The 21,278-nt window shown below is 40.2% G+C and overlaps 1 protein-coding gene and 1 long non-coding RNA gene across 2 annotated transcripts in view; both read right to left on the bottom strand.

The window, feature by feature from the left end:
• Positions 1-406: 406 nt before the first annotated feature.
• On the bottom strand, positions 407-2,323 carry LOC146497311 (uncharacterized). The gene is made up of 3 exons (XR_014870886.1): positions 2,206-2,323; positions 1,929-2,175; positions 407-1,843 (listed from the first exon to the last, which is right to left on the bottom strand). It is a non-coding gene; the product is annotated as an uncharacterized LOC146497311 (long non-coding RNA).
• A 356-nt stretch (positions 2,324-2,679) lies between these two features.
• lig1 (ligase I, DNA, ATP-dependent) overlaps positions 2,680-21,278 on the bottom strand; it is a 70,979-nt gene continuing 52,380 nt past the window's right edge. Inside the window, exons 24-27 of the mRNA XM_085141476.1 lie at positions 20,168-20,221; positions 14,617-14,760; positions 13,255-13,347; positions 2,680-10,763 (exon numbers count right to left, since the gene is read on the bottom strand). Coding sequence (XP_084997602.1) covers positions 10,689-10,763; positions 13,255-13,347; positions 14,617-14,760; positions 20,168-20,221 — 366 coding nt within the window. The 3' untranslated portion in view covers positions 2,680-10,688. The remainder of the gene's footprint in view (positions 10,764-13,254; positions 13,348-14,616; positions 14,761-20,167; positions 20,222-21,278) is intronic.

The raw sequence follows: 21,278 nt of genomic DNA, 5'->3' as shown, positions 1-21,278 counted from the left end.
GCTAGCTGGTTTTCATTGTTTACTGGATGTAGACTGGTGTTTGTGAAGGTCACGTTGTCGAACACAGCTCTCCACCACTCCGCTCCCATGTCAAATAGTCCTTGCAGAGCCTAGGGGTGTGTTTTGATGGTCCCACTGAGCTCAAACCAGATGGGATGGCGTGTCACTGCAGGATGTTGCTGTAGCCCTGCTGCTCAAAACAGTGTTGCTTTGAATGCTGAATAAATTTCCAGCAGTCTCACCTGCTAAGTCCCCCCTCCCCAAAAGCCACACGCCATTACAGCTCATCCTCTGTCCTTCATGGCGTGAAGCACACATGCAGATGCTCAGCAAACCAAAGTCCAAATTTCCACCTCATCTAATGTGTATTTGTTGAGTTTATTGGCCTTGTTTTTCTTACAGTTTTTTCTGATTGCTTAAGCACATTTTTTGTAACTATTGGCTATTTTTGCAAAACTTTACACACAAATAAGAAAACCTGTCACCCAATTATCAAAACATTGTAGTTCTCTTGCAAAAGCGAACACAGCTAGATTAACTCTTCACACCTTTGTAAAAATGGTGTTTTCGTATCAAACAGTACACACAAGCCATCATCTACTAAGCACACAATGCGCCAACTGCACACTGATGGTATGAATACAAAACACATCTGGCTTTTGCTTTCTCTGTGTACAGATGTCAATTTGAGGTCACACTTTTGTCATAGTGTCATGTAAACATACAAGGATCCAAACTTCAAGTATTGGTGTTTATTCACACTCATCAAAACCAAGACAAAGTCAGAACACAAAATAGGAATTTCAAAAAAAAAAAGACAATCAGCCTACATCATGTCGTCTTTCTGGGTCCGGCCACAAAATTTCGTCCACATCGCATGCGATATCCTCCAGTCCAAGGCACCAGGGAAAATATCTCCTTGAATGCCGTATCCAGGCCTGACATGATGCCTGGTCAATATCTCCACATGCCTCCTCCATTGCCTGTAAAAGGGCTACCTGTTGATGAGGATGAGGGTCGTACACTTTCCAGCGCCAGGCAGAGAAGAACTCCTCGATGGGATTTAAGAATGGAGAGTATGGAGGGAGGTTGAGTGCCATGAAGGATGGGTGGTCTGTAAACCAGTTGCGGACCAAAGCAGCCCTATGGAAACTAACATTGTCCCATATGATGACATATCGGGTCTGCTCTGGTCTCTGAACAGTGAGCATGTCATGCAAGGTGTCCAGGAATGCAATAATGTGTGCAGTGTTGTATTGGCCTATGGTTGCATGATGGTGAACAACACCATTTTGGCTTATAGCTGCACACATGGTTATGTTACCACCACATTGTCCTGGGACATTGATGATGGCACGGTGTCCAATAATGTTCCTGCCACGTCTCCTGGTTTTACTGAGGTTAAAACCGGCCTCATCTACAAAAAGTAGCTCATGTCCCGTTGCATCTGCTTCTAGTTCCACCACTCTCTGGACAAGACAAAACAAATGCAACACATCAGGCCCATGCACAGCACTACAGTATGCACTTCCAAATTCAGAACCAATGACACTAGCTTACCTGCACATAGTCATATCGCAGTTGCTTTACACGTTCTGTGTTTCTCTCGAAAGGAACTCTGTAAATTTGCTTCATTCTTATTCTGTGGCGCACAAGTACACGACTTAGTGCAGAAATGCTTGCACTGTGTATATTTTGAAAGATGGTGTCATTATCAATTATGCGCTGCTGTATTTCGCGCAGTCTTATTGCATTATTGGCAATCACCATGTTCACTATATGGGTCTCTTGCTCTGGAGTGAACATTCTGCCTCTGCCCCCAACATCTGGACGTCTAGCAATTCTGTAAAGTAACAATTTCAGTATTTTTGCATGTATGGTACTGTTGTGTTTCTCATTAGAGTATGGCAGTGCTACAAAGTACTAACCGATTCTCATTTCGAAATGTCCTAATGATGCTTGCCACAGTGTAGCGGCTCAGTTTAGGCTGAACCCATTGGCCAGCTTCCCTCAGGGTCATCCCATGGTTGATGACATGGTCCACTATTGTAGCTCTGATGTCATCAGTTATTCTGTTTCTTACTCTTCTTACCCTTCCTCTTTCCCCTCCTCGTCCTCTTCTTGCTCCTCCTTGTCCTCTTCCTCTAACTTCCTCTAACCCTCTTGCTTCTTCACCTCCACGTCCTCTTCCTCCAACTTCTTCACCTCCACGTCCTCTCCCTCGGCCTCCTCTGATTCTCACTCTTCTCACTCTTACTGCTCCTTCCATTGTACTCCACATAGACAGCTTACCTGTGACCTGTTTATAGTACTTAGGCTGATTGCAAAGTGGACTAATTATCTAAAACAGTTTTCACATGTGAAAGTGTGCCAGACAGTTGGCAAAATAGTGTTAATAATAGCCATAAATGTGTATAGTTTTGCTAGGAGTGTGTTGGAAATTTGGTAATTGAGTGTAAGCAGTGAGTTGTGTTTAAAGTTCTGCAAAAAGAGTGTTGTGCAGTGAATTGTGCCTACAGTTTTGCAAAGTGTGTGTTACAAAATTGCAAACTGAGTGCAAAGCAGTGTTTGTGCTTTTAGTTTTGCAAACTCAGTGAGTGGCTTTGCTATAAGTATTAATAGTTTTAGGAATTGTGCTATAAGAATCACAGTTAGGGTTAAAGCCATCAGAAAAAACTGTAATGTCCTTCAGCAGTGGTTTCCTTGCAACAGCTAGAGTATGACAGACTGATTCACACAGACTTCACCTAGCAGTTGAGGTTAAGATACTTGAACTCAGGGAAGCACCACTGTGATGCTTGTGGTGCCTGAGGTGCTTTTTTTCAGACTGACTGACCTTCATGTCTTAATGTAATGATGGACTGCTGTTTCAGTTTACTTGGCAGCGCTGTTGTTGCCATTGAAAAGGGGTTTATTTGCTGTGCTGTACCAATATTAGCTTGGCACGGGGAAAAAAGATGATTTCAAAGAAAAAAATAGGGTAATACATTTTTTAAATCTCTTTTGATGACTCAGGTGATGTGAAGAATCGCAGACACAAGCAGCATTGTTTTACACTGTCAAAACAGAGGGGGGAAAACATCAAATATGTAACTGTCCAAAGTATAGACAGCCACAGCATGTGATAAAATTGTAAACTGTGATGTAACACCTGAACACATAAAAACCAGCTGAAAAGCAGGAAGTTCATCATGATGAAAGGGAATAACTCATTAAAATTGTTTTTTTTGTGTGTAAACTCTGAAAAATATCTTTGATGTCTGAGCAAGCACAGAGACTAAAGGATGAATGTGAATATCTACACGCAAGTGTCATTTACAGGAAAGGATTACAACGGTTATATTTCACGGTGACGCCTCAGCCATTTGAAGTTCAGTCATGCATAGGTTCTTTTTTTATTTTTAATTTTGTGGAGAGTATTGCAACTTTTCTCCTTTATTGCCTGGTATTTTTTCACTGTTTGTGCTTAATAAAAAAAAAGTCAGTAAGATTGGAAAATATGTCTAATAAAATCACTGCTTTGTGAGTCCAGATGTCTGTGATGTATCATAGCCTCTCCATAGTGAATATGAGTGATTAACATCAGGATGGAGGTATGTGGTATCGCTTTTGTGGACCTCCTGTTCGTGGAGATGTTTTATATGTCCTAGTTAGTAAAATGCTGTTAAACTAACTACGATATGGTATGAATGTAAGTCGCGTTTGTTATACTTGGCATCCACTGTTGTTAATCTAAGTCTATCAAGGTTATTGTACTTAATCAAAACTTAACAAAAAAATAAAGCTAAGTGCAATTTTAGTTAACTGAATTAAAAACTAGATTTTAGGGTAAAAACAGATATTTTGTGCTTACAAAGCTTGTATAGGAAAATTCACACACACTGACACTTTATTAGGTGCACCTTATTAGACCCCCTTTTGCCTTCAAGCTGTTTGATCAGAAACCTGCACATCTCTGGAAGCTCTCTCCCTGTTTCTCACACAGATGGAGCAGATACTGGCCCTGCTGCTGGACCTTATGTAACCTTAGTCTCCTGGTTTCTCCTTCACACTGTTCAGATACTTAATGGTCATTTTATATTTCTATTTCCAAATAATCTTACCAGTAGTTGTCTCCTTCTCACCAAGCTTCTTGCTGATGGTCTTGTAGTCCAGCCTACAGTTTTACCCCTGACATCCTTTCACAACTCTTTGGGCTTGCCCATGAAAGTGAAATGGAGGAAACTGATTCTGTGGACAGATGTGCCGTATACCCATAACAAATTTAGACCAGAAGTATCTACAATCAATTAATCAGTTACAATATTTGTACCATATGAGCACACAGTCAATCTATGAGAGCCAGAAATCTGGTTGGGTTTCAGGGGATCAAATACTTATTCCACTTAATGTCACCAAAATCAGTTTATAACTTGTGTTTCTAACTTCCATAAAAACTAGACTGTTAATTTCTTTGGAAGTGAGCAAACTTACATATTCAGCAGGGGATCCAATCATTCCCACACTGTATGGATGCAGAAATCTGGATGGGCTGGACTTCCTGTGCTTCAATGGGCTGTTGGTGCTCATGCTACCAGCAGTGACGCTATCAAAAAGCAAAACCAGAAGGGATAAAGAGAGAACAACGGTCTGCTGCAGACAACTTAACTCCTTATTTGGAGGTACTTTTATTATTTTTCTTTACAGCTTTCCATAAACAACATGTGTTTACATTCAAGTGGCACAGATCTCAAGAACCAGCAGAAATTATGACCCTTGTGCACTTTGAGCACGGAAAAACTGAGTGTGGGTGGTGGTGGTGGTGGAGGGGCAGTCAACAAATGTCTGATTTTCAGGATGCTGCTCAACCATGAGAGATATCGCTGCTAAACTTTTCCCCTAATTAGGTCTGTTTTTGTGCTTAAATGTAAATAATTTAAGCAGAGCAGTGATTTGTCATGGCGTGTCAGAAAAGAAAAAAACACTGGAAGACAATTACCAACGCCATTGTTTGTGGTTTAATTTCAAGGATTTGTTGGCACAGTTAAACCCAACTCGCATTAGTTAAAATGAGCTGATGAAGTGCGCTGATGAGTCACACTGCGCGCACAATTCTGCACTGTCTCTGGTGTTGAGGAGCTAATACCCTGTTAGAGTGGAGACTGGAGGACGAGGGAAATCATATAAAGGGCCTAAAACAGAGGGGGCCTGACATCATCAAATCCGAAAGGTTACTGGCCAACGCTGGGCACTCAAGCTCAAGAAAAACACTATTGATATGCCGTGGGTTTGGCTGGGGACAATGGCAGGGACTGTCCCTCCCGCTCTCCCTCGTGGCCTGGCATCGCAGAGATGTCACAGAGAGCACCAAACAAATGGATGGAGGGATAGAAAGGGATGGAGGGAAGGCGAGGAGGTGGAGGAGAACAAACACATTGTTCTAAGGGTGGAGAAAGCGCTATTGTGAACAAGACAGATAGCTTATGTGGGAGAATGGGGTGGGGAAAGAGAGAGGGACACAAAAGGACAGAGAAAGGTGAAACCTGGCATTTTTTATAGATGCCCCCCCTCCCTCCCGTGCACTTGGAAGTAATCCATAATCCTGGCTTTAGGGTACACTTCCTGAAAGTTTAAAGAGGAACACAGCAGGGACGGTTTCAGCACACAGGAGCAATCTTCAGCTTGCCTTTCATGTGCATCAAGCCTAGAGATCCTTTCTCCTTTCAAATTGTGCTTCACATCCAAGAGCCTCCAGTCACTTCTTAACATGTGGATAAACAGTTCAACAGAGGCAGGGAGCAGGTAGGTCTGCAGCAACTGCCCCCTGGGTCCAGTCTGAACGGGTGACTTGATGTGAACTAACAGCACAGCTGTTTGAACATGGGCTGAGACCTCAGTGGAGAGATGGAGGCCGCTGTGCTGCAATGCCCTGCAGGCGTTCGATGCGTGCCAGCTGCCCCCCTCGGTAAACATCAGTGACACAAATACACGGGCAGTTAACCAGGCGCACACACACAAACACGCACGTGTTCATGAAAAGATGACAAAAACAGCCTCGTTCAGACATGCAGAAAAAAAGGGAACAAATGCAGAACAGTGTCAGCATGCAGGCATTTAGACCCAACAGCAAACCAAGGAGGTTTGATCATTTCCTCTCCACTGACACAATGACACAAATTAGACACTCTCCACGTCAACCTTCAGTTACCCACAACAATGGACAATATCATACAGCACACACAATATGGGATTAAATTAAATACATGTTTTCTTTCTAAATATTTCACGCTCTGCTGCCTGCGTGATTCCCATTTGGGACTTTTTCCCTCAAACTGGATGTTTAAAGCTCCTCTCTAAAGCAACAGCACAGCTGAACACTGCTGGTTGAAATTCAGATTTCAGTAACACCAGCAAGCCCTTGTTCTTACTTTTTGTTTTTTTTCCTTGAAGATGAGATGTGATGATGATATTCAATATGTGCTTCAGATTTTCCCAAAGCTGTGTGCACGAGAGACGACACATTGAAAGCAGAAACTAGACTAAAACATTTCAGTATTTACACGAGAAAAAGGAAGACTGAATAAAATAGGAGGGAAAATGTGCTGCAGATAAACAGAAGACAAAACAGGCAGGCAAATCTGGATTTGGCATTTCCATGATTATTCAGCCACAATGGTGTCCTTCTCAAACTCCCCCTCAGCAGACACAGGACACGGCCCACACGCACAAATAGGCAAACCACCAGCCGTGCAGTATGCATACCTGCATGCAGAGAAAGCATAACAAATAGCGATCTCAAGAGCTTTCGACTATGGGAAATATAAACCACTCTGCATGTAAATACACTGACAATAGTGTGCCACATGCTGTTAGATGCTGCACAACTGGCACAATTTTCCAAGTCTATGCTAGAAGCTGTGAGGATGCACAGTGGTGCCTTTAGCTAGATGGCATCTGCATGCCAGTAAGCAGGCCGGTATAATACTTAATATGTTCATCATTACAGACCGAAAGGTTTGCTAATTAAAAGTGCAGCTGAGGATAATCACTTTTTTTCCCTCAGTCATAAAACACATTGGAAATTCAAATTCAGACAAGATGAAAAGTAGCATTATCAATGAAGCAATTACACTTCATCATTAAGGGAATTTCACAACAATCCATCCAACAGCAGTAGAGCTTTAATTTGCAACAAAACAGGTAAAGTGAATGGATTTTGTGTTGTGGGGGGCTGAGCAGCAGCGTGATCCAGAGGTTTGCGCTGCCTCACACACCAAAGGGTCTGGGTTCGAATCCTCTGGGACACATTTGTGTAGAGTTTGCATGTTCTCTGGCTTCCTCCCACACAATAATCACCCCAATAAGACATGCTTATTAGGAAGATGAAAACTGAACAGTGATGGTTAGAGGCAATCTCACTTTGCACTTTGAGTATAATTAGCTTAAAAAATACACAACAAAAGCTGTTGATGCTTTTTAGATACTGAAGTAATATTGCTATTGTGATTTATTTTTTTCTTAGTGTGATCAAAAAAAGTTCTAACTTGTAGTAGATTTTATAGCAATCAATCCTAATCTGTTGAGACATTTTATTCGGGACCACACGCAAAGCCCCACCTTATCTTAAAGACCTCACAGTATCTTGTTATTCCCGTAGCATACTTCAGAGGAAGAGCCTCCAGCGATCTGGCCCATCTTCTGTGGAATCTGTTTCCAGGTTTGGAAAACAAGTGCCCTCTCTACTTTTTAGATTTACCTTCAAACTTTCCTTCTTGGAACTGAACCATCCTTTAGTCATGCTTCTACAAACTCAAGCTGCTGGTGAGCCTGTATTTATATGCCACTACTGCATATAATCAACCTTGTGTCCCCTTTGGTAATCTGAAGCAAATGACCCCTGAAGCTGCTCCCTGTTTATTATATTGTTTGTTGTTATGCTCTTTTTCTCTTTGTTCACCTCTTCTTCTCTGTTCCCCCCTCACCCAAACAAGCAGAGACAGATGGCGGTTTCCCCTGAGCCTGGTTTTGTACATCACACTGTATATAAAACCTGGCCATCCCGATGTCACCTTTTGGTTAGTAAGGTCTCACTTTGAGGCCTTGGCATCTCGGGGCTTGAAACCAACAACAAGTGAGGATGGATCTGAATTAGAAAACAAAGACACTCTGTGATCATGTGATGTTGAGCTGTCAGTCATAAGGAGGGTATGCCACAGAAGTGCACTGGTGAAAAGGCTTGCTGGTGGCAGAGGGCTGTATGGAAGCATATTAGTGGAAAGTTGGCTGGAAGGAAAAAGAGTGAGAGAAAAGTTGCACCAGCAAAGGGTCGACTGCAGGCTTGAGAGGATCGTCATGAAACATGGAGGCAAAAGCTGGTCTCAGGCTGATGTGAGTGCATCAAGAGCCACCAGCCTCAGAAGTCTTCAGGAAAGGAGCTCCAACTGTCGCTTTCCTAATCTAAAGCCACTGCTGAACAACAGACAATGTCAGAAGTTTTATCTGGGATAAGGAGGAAAAGAACTGGACTGTTGCTCAGTGGTTCAGAGTCCTCTTTCCAGATAAAAATATACTTTTTGTTACATATGGAAAACAAGGCCCCGGCGTCTGGAGGAAGACTGATGAGGCACTGGATCCAAGGTGTTTGAAGTCTAGTGAGAAATTTCAGCAATCTGTTGTTATTCGGGGCACTATGGCAGGTGGTGGTGCTGGTGGGCTATGTCAATGCAACTGTCTAACAAAACATATTATAACACTTCATGCTTCCATCTGCTGAAAAGCCTTATGGGGAGCTGCCCAGAGTGCCAAAACTACCATCCAATAGCTTGCACTCTATATTAATAATACGTTTAAATTGGCTAACCAAGTCGCCTGAAGATGAAGATGAGAAACAAACGAGGCATAAACAGAGAAGACTTGAAGGCCGCTATCAAAGCAACCTGAGATTTAATAACATCTGAGCAGAGCCACAAGCTGATCCCCTACATGCCACGTCACACTGATGCAGTAATTCACTCCATAAACTCAAAATCTGAAAATGAATTTTCACTTGTTCCATTGGCAGATTTTTTTCTAGTTTCAAGGTAAAATATCTTGTATTAAGTGAAAAAATCTGCCAATGGAACAAGTGAAAATTCTCTAATTTTTCTCTAGTTTCAAATTTCACTGTCTTGAAACATGTTTCTATACCTTACTGAAATGTTGCTCAGTAGCTGATTGTGTCTTATTTTAACTGTAATGAGATCATTTTGACTAGAAATAAGACAAATATACTTGGTAAGATTTTGAGTTTTTGCACTGCATGTTAAAACAAAGCTCTAAGTATTCAGTATATAAACAAACATACTTTTCAGAACTGGACATTTTTATAGTGTCCAGAGAAAAAACTTTAACTCTAAAATAATTTGAATGACTGAATTTCTGATTTTCATAGACTAGAAATTGTAAATTCACTCCAGTTTTATTTATACTGTGTCAAATAACACATCAGTCAACTCAAGGTGCTTGTTATTAAGACCCTACAATCATATCAGAAACCAAAACGAGCACTTGATGACAGCGGGAAGGAAAAACTCCATTTTAACAGGAAGCAGTCATATCGAACACATAAAATGCACCAGTATATGCAGTTTATATTTCCCCGCCCTGCCCGCTGACGATGTCAGGGGATCATCGAGTATCTTTCTTTACCTTTTCCTTACAATGGAAAATGCCCTGAGATGACTGTTGAATGGGAGTTTATGGTGGATTGATATTACCACCCCTAGAGCCAATACTGTGGCTTAGTCAGTAAGCACTGCTGCCAACATGCTTGCAGATACAAGAGCTTATTTGCAGTTCAACAGTTTTCCCCCTCCGTTCTTATTGCAGCTCTGTTGCCCTTGCGTGATGTGTGACTCGCAAAACATATCTCTCAAGCAGTGAGCGTCTGTCAATGTCAAAATATTTCCCGCTCATTCAGTCTGTTTAGCATTAAAATAGATTCTGAGGTGCTCACAGCTCACAAATACCAAAGTAGTTCAATCTCCGCGAGCACTCGCTGCCTCGCACATGGAATCACTGTGCAGAAAACTCACAATCCTCTTTCTCCACGTTATAATCACCCATCCTTGGCGCTTGATTCGCTGCGACTCTCCTTCCACACATCTGTGATTGATTCATGCTGGACAGTTAGTGGATTTCCATCATCTAATGCAAGCTGTGAGTGCTTCGCTTTTGTCCTGCTGTTTGAGCAACTGTCAGCTCCGGCATCGTCAGCTACTAATAACATTTTAGGCAGTTGGCAATCTCTTTGGCTCGTACTATTATTACCACACACTTTGCTGTTGCCTTTTTGAGGAGAAATAAGGACAGTCTAAAACATATTTGCATGCAAACCTTACTTTTCTGGGTTTACTTGGCGGCTGTGCAGAGTGAATTTCTGATAGGGATCTGATACCGGCAGGTATGCTGTAACTGCTGAATCGATGCAGGTTTTAGGAATTTATGTGCATCGCATGTGGCAAGATGTTAAGGCAATTTTGACTCTCAAAAGGAAATCAAAGTAAGTAAAAAGGAGCAGCCTCAACAAATCAATAACGTACACAGGACGCTTAAAACTGGCAAGTGCCTTTATTTTCATTCAACAGTACACAAAGAAAGAAAGAAGCTATTTACAATTACAAGACTTAAAATTCAATTATTTATTATTCCCTGCTGATGACAACAGACGATCAGTAGTAGTCCTCTGGGTCAGCTTTATCCCCCTGATTCTGAATCTGCTGCTGCTTCTTGTACAACTCGGCGATCTGCAGAGATCGAGAGGGAGAGAGATGTTTAGAGAGAACAAGGGAGATGAGATGATTTGCGAGAAAGAGGGGAAGCAGGGTGGAGGGAGGGAGAGACTATCATGAAGTGAGGTCAGAAACATGAAGAGGAGAAGCTAAAAATATCAGTTTGATTATTCATATGCTGGGCTTTGATGTTGGTGACTCCCAGCTGCTGAGTGCGAGACGGGGGCTGCGCTCACTTGGGCTCATCGGAGTTCGGGGGCGAGGGAGGAGGAAGGCGGGACAATGAATAATGCGCGAACAGCAGGCCCACCCAGAATCAGCAGTATCAGTACCAGTACAGCAGGGTGGCACAGTGAGGATGGAAAACAATGAAACATCACATTATTTCTCCTCCGCAGGATCAAGGTAAAGCTTTGATTCTCAGCCCAAAAGTGGTTGCATCCAACATGATCTGGCTGGTCTTCATGTTTTCTTAATTCCCACCGACTCGAATGAGGTTAAGTTTTATTTAAACCGCGCGCTACGTCAGGCAACGTGAACCGATGTGCTGTGCTAATGAGCGTGTGTGCATCTTAACTGATGAAAACTGACAGAAGCATCATTTTAATGCTGCTGATGTTCCGACTTAATTCCCTGCTGTAAACGCCTATATCTACACTCTATAAGTAACAGATGGGCATTGATTCAACTCAGTGAATATTAACATTTTATTGTAGTTGAGTCTTTAGAAATGCTACACAAGTTTGGGCGCAGGTGGTGTTACACTACAATGAACCTGGCATGGATTTTCCCGGTGAGGCGCGGCGTGTTTTTCCGAGCTGGTGCATCTAAGGCGATGCATGATGCAAGAAAGCATGTCGTAAAATGTTTAGCAGGGAATCAAACTTTAAAAATCTCGTTTCATTTTGTTGACTTGTTAGAGTCAAACGGTTTTGAACGTAGGGGATCTCTTTATATTCTGCTGTGAATCAGAAAACATGGTCAACAGCAGGAGGACAAAAAAAAATATCAATGTTCAATGTTGTTTTCAGGTAAAAGATGTTCTATAAGTCAGGCTATGAATGATACATGAACGCAACCTTCAGAAAACAAAACTTTGAGAATACAGAAAGAAATCAACATGGAGACTTCAGTACGAGTTTCAGGCATCATAAAGACATTCTGGTGCATGTTAACACAGAAGTGGAGACTTCTGGTTTCAGACACATAGGCCCAACAGACAAGGTAGTAAATTAAAAAAAAAACAAAAAAACACCTTCATGTCTATTTTGGACATATCTTTTCTACATCGACATTGTAATTGAAGTACAGCTGAAAGTCTAAAAAGTGCATGAAAACACATATTTGGTAAGTATCTTACCCTAATGTTTAGGTTAATTGAGAAGAATTGGACACTTTATTTTATTTTGTGCATTTCACATTTTAAGGGTTCATTATTAAGCTCATTTCCACCTCCATATTTTTAATACTTTGACTCTGTTAAGAGTAACTTTGTTTTATTCACATTCAAATCCATATTTGTATTACTGGAAAACAAACAGAAAACAAATGCAAGAGTAGAAAAAAACTTTCTAAAACACAGTTTTTAGAATAGCACTTTAGAGCTTTAAGCTGATCACTTGTATATACACTGGCACTATATAAGAGAAATTACAGAAATATTTGGCAGTTTTAGCCCCAAGACATAAAATAGTTAAGTACAAGTTGCAGTATTTTATGGTAATATTCCAATATATATCAATATTTACCATTATTTCACTAATACTACAATCTAGGAGAAAAAACAAAACATAAAAATATTTGTATGTATAAAGTATACAGTCCATATACAGTCCTGTAACTCAGGTCAGCATAGTGATAAGAATTTTATATGCTCATGGGTCAGCAGTCAGGTCATTCAGAGGCAGGCAGAGATCGACATGGCATAAAAAAATAAAAAAACAAACAAACAAAAAGGAAAAAAACACCTAAGCAAACCGCTGAAAGTTGATTTGTGTTCTGGCAAAACTTTCTGCGAGTTATGTCAAACACAAATCCACCGTTAGACTAAAATAACACAATTAATGGTTTGCGCTGGTGAGCTTGGCGTTGTCTACTTAAATTTGTTTTTCTGAAGATACGACTGTCCTGCAGTTTGTACAGTACAAATCATGGTTGCTGCCTCACAATATATTGCTCCGAAACCAACAGTGCTTTAACTGACTGTAATACAGCTCTGTTCGACATGCAGCAGGAGACCATTACATAAACCAATTCCTGTATATAAAAAAAGACTGTCCTTGGAGTGCTATTCACCCGTGAAATTTTACAGGACAGCTATGATGATGCTTTTCTATACAACACGGTCAAACAAACTTATGACTGAATTTTACTAGGCCGCGATCTTCCTTCTTTGACCTCATGATCCTTCATATTTTCTAGTCCTATAAGAGATCTATCTGACATTGTTTGTGAGTGTGCTGCTGGTTTCATATTCATTGGTGGGACCAGTACTGATCTAATGTACCTGAGCTGCGGCTGTGGCGTCCTCGGGCTTCTTGTCATCTCTAATCCTAAGGAAGCGAGGGAACCTCAGAGAAATGCCCTTCTCTGGATCCACCTGAAGAAGAGCAGATCACAAGAATTATAATTAAAACCAGCAAACAACCTGTGATACTGAGTTATCATTTGTTGTTACTTCTAACATACCCCCACGTACTGGATATTTTGTTGACTAACATGCACTGAAAGATATTCAAGCCCTGCTAGCTCAAGGCTTGGAAATATCAACTTTCTACTCCGGTTCCAAAAACCGGAATAAAATAAAATGAATTATTTGCCTTGTTTAGTATTTTACTGGCTTTAGAAACAGTACTGTACATTTTCTTTTTCAGAACAACCAACAATGCAGATATATTGAATGTGAAGGGTGTGTTTAAGATTTTTCAGACCTGTACTTACAGTTTATCAAATGCGAAAGGGGTTTTGTGTAAATTCGGGGGGTCAAATGTAATTAATAAGTATACAACATTGACAATAATCTGACCTATCAATTCAATCTTTAAAGCTTTTCGTAATTTGCAGTAAGTACAGGCTATTTTTTTGCTGTGCCTTGAAATTTTGGCTTTTAAAAAGTTGGGAAACTGGCTTAGACCACCATAACAGCACATGAATTAGCGAGGGTCCCAGCAAAGCATGATGACCCTTCTGTTCACAAGTACCTGAGCTGCTCACATGAGCTGCTCGAGCTTCACGTACACAGAGGGGATGAACATCATTAGCAAATCCACATAGCACTTATAGTTACATCAGATTGCACTGCTCTAATATCTCAGAAAGTATACACTCTTTTTCAAGCTACTGACTATCGCAGAAAGCCGTAGCCACATTATGTGTGAAGCCTCAGGGTAATCTTACAAATTACCTGTCAAAACCATCCTGGGGATCACGGTATTAAAAGAATTGATACTGCTAATCCTCTTTTTGGTTACTCATCCAAACATCTGATATTCAACTGTTTAAAAATACGATGTATAGAAGGCTTATTGAGAACGAACGCAACACCTGGCAAATTTCACACCGGATTTTTTTTTAATTAATGGCAGCGTTTTATCCATCCCACTGTTGTTTTACTTTGCCTGCTGTTAAAACGGGAGCTATATTCTGGCAAACCTTTTTTATTTGTGCTGAGGGACTCTGCATCTAACATGCAGCCAAACCACGGGTAATAAACAAGTATCTGTTCTATTAAAACCGGACGCTTTTACAACATTTTTAATAACTCAATTAAGAGGCACTAATTATGACTTTTCACTGTAGGCAACAGAGCATAACAGGCTGAATTTATCAGTGGAAACACATGGAGGGCGGATTAAGACACTGAACTGACCATTCCCATTGCAGCTTTGTAGACCGGAGACAGTGAGAGGTCAGCGCACTTCACCTCCCAAACCTGCACAGCATCCAGCCACACGTCGGGCTCGGCTGATTGGTCAACGCGGTAGTAAGCACGGGGCTTGGGCAGGATGTGCTCCTAGAGAACATAAAATGAAAAATTAATGATTAAATCACTAAATTATCCAACTTAAGAATAAAACGTTAGATGAATGTTAGAAATGTGTACCCAGAGTTAATGGTGACTTCTTCAAAGAACTCAAATTTGTTCTTCTTACAGTACAAATATATAAACGTTTCAAACTCAAAACTCTTCAGATATGCACAGCTTGTGCAGGGCACTCGGTCACACATAAAATGTCGTGATTAGGATCCAAGTTGGATGAAATAACATTTTTACTTTTAGCACAGCATAAACTGAATGCATGTAGTTACATAATCAGACAGACACCACCAGATTACTTTTAGCATCTGACTTTTTAAACGCCACTCAGTACCAAGCCAGTTTGCAAAAGACAATTTATATGCCCTCAGTTTGTGCATATACACTGAGTTAACTGGAGTAGAGGTCAGTTAGTTCAGGTTTATTACTGTTGTTTAAAAACAGCATAGAGTTCAATACAAGTCCTGGCTCTACACATAAATGTTTGCTTAGAGTTTTAGGTGCATAGTGGGATTTAAGGAAGCATCTAAAATGGCCCAAATAGCTGACCTTAAAAAGGAGTTTGGGCAAATTCAAGTCTGGTAAGTTTCTATTCGTGCCGATATTCTCCTTTCCATGTTTAAATATAGTAAGCAGCAACTCTTCTTATTAAAGCAGCTGTTGAAATATAGCAGCCATGACAATAAAACTTTGACCTCATGCATTGTTTGTCAACTGATATACTGTTAAAATCTCCTTCAGAGTACTTTATCCCACACATGCACCCAATGCCGTGGGTGTCTGAAGGAAAGCATGAAAAAAGTGACTCATGCCGAAATGAAAGACTGCCATCATTTGAACAGACTGATGAAGCCGGCAGTGTTATGTATCCCACTTCTGAGAACAACTAGAGTGTACATACAGTGTACATGCAAATATGCACAGTGTAAAAATAGGGCAATGCATGCACAGAGAACCTGGTAAAAAAGACAGTGATGGAGCGCTTCTGGTTGCCCTGCTGAATTGTGCCGTGTCTCAAAAACCACATCCCAAGAGGCAGACACAGTCTCAGCACTCCCATATTTCTTGGTGGGGGCAACATGATTTCAAAGACACATTATCACGCACCTACACGAAGGATTTCATTTAGACACAGCCTGATATACTGCACTTTTTTTCTCCTTATTTTAAACTCGATATTTACCTCGCAGGCTTCACCGCCAAACTGTTTCTGTTCCCGCGAGGCGACCGAGAAAAATAAAAAGAGCCAACTTCTGCAATATTTAATAGTACCATTTTAACTTTGACACGAGCAATCATTCTGTCAGCGTAGGTGTCAGTCTTTTACAAAATGATACCCATCTTGTTTTGGCGTGAAACAGCCATTTCAGCGAATGTGCCTCTGAAACGGTTTAATGTTAACGAGACTGCTGCAGTGTCCACAGAACTGGGTCATAGTTAAATAATTCTGGGGGAAAGAAAGCTCCAGCTGTAGCGGTGCTGTTTCCCCGCACACATTATTTATACTGTGGGCATTCAAGTGACACTCCAATACAGAGTGAATTACAATGCATGAGCTGGTAGGCGTGTAGAGTCTTATAAAATATTGAGTTCTGTCGGAGCTCAAACCTGTGGCCTTTCAGTTATACTTGGGGATACACAGATACAGCTATATAATAGAAAGAGTTATTATTGTAATCATTAGATGGGTCAAGTATTAGGTGGAGTTAATAAAACTATAATATTGCAATTTTACACGCCTTCCAGAGCATCATAATTACACTTCACACAAGCCTAAAAAGGTGTGTGGGCTATTTCAGTTACATGCAATTATTCATGTTGATTTAAATGTATTTACACCACCGAGGACCAAGTGAAGAACTCATCTTCGGGGCATGTAAAGTGACTTATTTAAGGTGGAGTGGCAATTATATAATCAAGTACAGTTGTTACTGCTGGGAAAACTGTGCAGTTTGTGCCTGCTGTGGAACAGTTTGGCTTATATGATGTGAAACGGTAAGTTGAAAAAAATAAAAGAACTTCTACTTACATTTTAAGTAAGATTTAAGTGATACCTAAATCACTCATGATTTAGGTATCAACTCTGTTCCAGGCTTTTAATGTGAAATGTGTGATCAGAATACTAATAATAACATTTTATCAGTTCACTGAATGAGAAACTGAAATTCAGTTCAATTCAAATTCAATTCATTTTTAAATGATGATTTCCAACTTTTGAAATGCTATATTTTAGTTATATATTTTTAAATAGGTACTATATTTGTCCCTTGGTTGTACCTGAATCTATAACACATTGCTTCCACCAGAAGGTGACAATAAGGCATCAAAAGTCATTTTCCAAGTATTATTAAACAAGAAAAACACAAAGAATGCGTGATATTAATTAATTAATTAATTAATAATGATAAAAAAGAGTGCTACAGGAATGTTTTTTGCAGGCCATCCTGCGAGTTAGGACTCCACCCTATGCCAGAATCACACGATCCATGAATATACTTTTAACTTGTTAAAAAAAACCTGTCACATCATGATAATGATATAAAATGATAAAGTGACACCACGCGTTTACTTTGCCTAGCACACACGACGATAAAAACAACTCCAGACATGTCTGAGAGCGAGAGCAGTGTCATTTTAGTACTTAAAAAGGGAGTTTCTTCAATGACATCCAATATAACATGATAACGCAATATGCAAGAAAAATGTTGCTGCTAACAATGGGAACAGTGAACTTGTTTCACCACTTGAGGCAAAAACACCACCGACTAATACAAGGCTATGAAGGCAGGTAAAGCGGAAATAAGAGCAGCGACGCAAAAGTAAACATCGCTTGAGCACTCTATATGGCAAGAAGAGCCAATGGTGGATGGAAATTAGTAATGTGGTTACACAGCGGTAACGCAGGACTTTAAGCAACTGGTTAAACAGCTCAAATAAACCCAAGTTAAAACACCCTGGATAAAAATAATTTTTAGACTTATACTTTATTATGTGATCATATTGTGCAGGCTCCTGTGGAATTACAAGGTTAAGTTGCTTTTCTGGTTAAACTGTGTTAAGCAGTTGCATTATTATTATTATTTTTTTTAACTTAAAACTTCTGGAGAAAACACTGTCGAGACTACAATTGTACTTACAGTTGACTCATGCCATGTCAGTGGATATAAGGCTGTCTCACAGCTACATTAATGCTGTGAACGCTACACTTCAAATTAGGTAGTCTGTCATCAATGACAGTAACTCAATGGAAAAAGAGGATGGAAAATGCCCTTCATTTTGTTTGCACATAAAGCTGCTGCCTGCGAGCTAAGATCACCAAAGAAATGTTAAATTCTTTCCCCTCTATTGTCATAAATATGGTTATTGCAAATTTTCAAAATCTCATGATATAATTGGGCTTTACTGCCCACTACCATTTTGGATTAATGTAGAAAATATGTAGAAAATAAAAGTTTATGGTACTTACATAGTTTGTTCCTCACAAATTGACACCACTTCTATGATTTTTGAAGCCTAAATGTAATTTTCAGTTAACAATAAGCTACGAACAACTGAATGTGAGTGTCACCACTGCTTAGCTGCTTTGTTCAGATCAATGACACCAAAGTTCTGGAGTCTCATTTAGTCCTTTGTTACAAAATGCCTCTTTCCTTCAAAAGCGCCAACTCATTCACAAATCATTTCTGGGAGAGTTTATTTGAATGTCAAATTGTACTTTTGCTTAAAATCTATAATGAACATGATTCTGCATCAGCCCCCCAAAACTCCACTATCAGTCAACCTCTAACATCTACTACCTTTAATCATTTTCAAGCATCAGAATAACGATTAGACTGAAAAATGGGGAGGAACAGCTCCCGGTGTTACAGCACAGCAACTCGCCACCCAGGGGATTGTGAACCGAGCCAATCGTCTCCCCGTCTCGAGTCCCTTCGGCTTGCAGCACTGCTGCAACTAAAGCAACACGGCCACACCACTGGCCTTCCTTAATTCACCATCCATCACTTTCATTACAAAGCAGCACAGTGCAGGCTCTATTGGTCTCACAAAGAAAAAAAAGAAAAAAGGTTACACCGCTTTCTAAATCACTGCTTCACTGTAGTGATTCGACACTGGGCAGCAGTTTGTTACACCAAATTCAACCCTTTAATCTCTAAAAGAGATGTTTTAAAAAACCCCACGGTGTTCACCAGGTTTGCTCAGTCTGTATTAAATAACGATTACGTTGTTTTAGAAATAGATGACTGTATTTTAAAAACCCCGTCTCTTTTATTCCTGTAAAAGAAGTAATAAATTTAGCTGATAAAGCCAGCAGAATACAAAAATGAATTCACACTCTTGTAACGGCTATCATTTTCAGAGAGCAGTTGTCAAGTTTCTTCAAATGCTTCTGCTGCTCTGCTGCTCTGGAGCAAACCTCTTCAAATATAAATTGAAAAAGAAATTCATTAACCAGCGTCAGAGCACGCCAACACAGTTTCACTAAACACATTTTATTTCATTGGTAAAATAGAAGTGATTCATAGTGCCAGCCCAGCATTTCCTAAACACACCAAATGAACACCTCTGAAAGGCACGTGCAACTTATTTTAGGTAAAATGTAACACGTGTATAAGCCTAGAGGGTAGAAAACATCATCTGTAATCCCTGAGCTTATTCCTGTTACTTTTCTCCTTTTGGATAATTAAAGGTATCCTCAAGGTGCTGTTTACAAAATGAAGTTGTAACTTAGGAGTTTATCTGCACACTGCTCCTATTATTTTAAAACTAAAATCTTGGTTCATATCTGAAGAGACTGAATGAACAAAGAATATAATCTATGAATGTATAGTTGTGGAATTTCACGACTCCAACCCCCCAAAAACCTCATTGTGGTTTTGATCTAAAATTTACTGCGTCTGTGTTTATGTTACTATCAAGTAAGTACTTATCAAACAATGAATTCAAGTAATCCTAAAGCTGAAGCTTCAGATGTCTTTACACAGTACTGTCATCTGTTATCTCTGAATGAAGTCTGTTAGATGGGATATATATACTTTGTATGGTCTCCTCAGGCTTACAGCTCTGGCTTTGAGTGGAGAAGCCGGCCATTCAAACCTTATGTTTGCGAGGGACTGTCTATCAGAGAAAAGCTAGCTTCAAGGAAGCACTAAAAAAAGCCAATTTGAAAAGACTGTACCAAGGCCCAGTATAAGACAAATAAAGATTGTTTTGAAATCACACAAAGCTAATCTTGTTGAGTCTACAGTTAAATATTTGGCTCCTGTATATTTGCGATTTAAAAAAGAGGAAGAAAGAAAAAAAAAATCAAGACATCAATGTAAAGAAACAACAGTGTGACTGTTTAAAGAGTAAGTGCAACAGCCTTGCTGTGACACTTTACCTTTAAGAACTTGTAATGCTGCTCCAGATCTTCATCCTTGAAGCCTGTCCCGATCTGGAAGAGACGAAAGGAGATAAGAGGCATGCACACATCTATACACACACACACACACACACACTCAGTCTTAGATGTGTGTGAGGCAGCAGACATTTGGCAGCAGACTGCAAAACAGAGAACAGCAAGAAAATCCCTCCCTACACCACGAGCATCTTGTCTGCCTACTTCACATTAAGCAACACGTCACCTCTCAAAAGACCTGAGCCTTGCTGAGGCACAAGAATCACCCAATGAATAAGGGGGGAGGAAAACAGGCTGGTGTCTCATGCAAATATAGGATTTCCCAGCTTACAGATCTGCATGTATTCTGCAGATCTCCATGATAGGCTTCACTGTGTGTTTTAAAGGTAGCATTCAAGAAGATTTGGAGGTTAATCCAAGCATGTGTTCATGCATTCATTATCTGTGCTGGCCAAGTCTTCTACCAAGCTGACTGCAATGTATTTTTAAGAGCACCTGTTCCACATGAAGTAGAGGTAAGCTAATTACTGTACAACTAGTCTGTTTTGTGGATAATCAGAGTCTCCCAGCAGCTTAATCCAATCAATACAAGGGTATGTGCGCAAGTTAACAAAAGCAAACAGCAATGCTCACAAACATTCATATTTTTTTAACACAACAACAACAAAAAGCAAAATAAATTATTCTATTTTGGTAGTTCTGGGCTGAGCTTCCTTTTCTTGATGACCACAGCCAGGTCCACATGTTTGATTTGCCCGCTTGTTATGCTGGATGCCCTTCCTGACACAGCCACAGTGGGATTTGTTTGTTAGATAAATGTTTAAACCACTACATTATGCAAACACTCTTAATTTGATGATTTAATTTTTGGTTTTATAACTCAAAACACAGGGAGATCAGTGTGAGCTTCATTGCAAGCCCACTGACTCACTATGTTGCAAATTTAAAAATATATTTAATTAAAACTTGACAAAAACCAAGCATAAAAAAAATTGACTTGGGTGGAAATGAAGTACATGAGCAGCAACACGGACAAGCACTTAGCACGGTCACAGCAAGAAAATTCCTGATTCAAGTGACTGCTTGGGAATGC

Source organism: Neolamprologus multifasciatus, chromosome 18, assembly GCF_963576455.1.
Source record: "Neolamprologus multifasciatus chromosome 18, fNeoMul1.2, whole genome shotgun sequence".
Classification (NCBI taxonomy): Eukaryota; Metazoa; Chordata; class Actinopteri; order Cichliformes; family Cichlidae; genus Neolamprologus; species Neolamprologus multifasciatus.
Note: the sequence above shows the minus strand (reverse complement) of the source record. Positions and strands in the feature narration are given on the sequence as shown.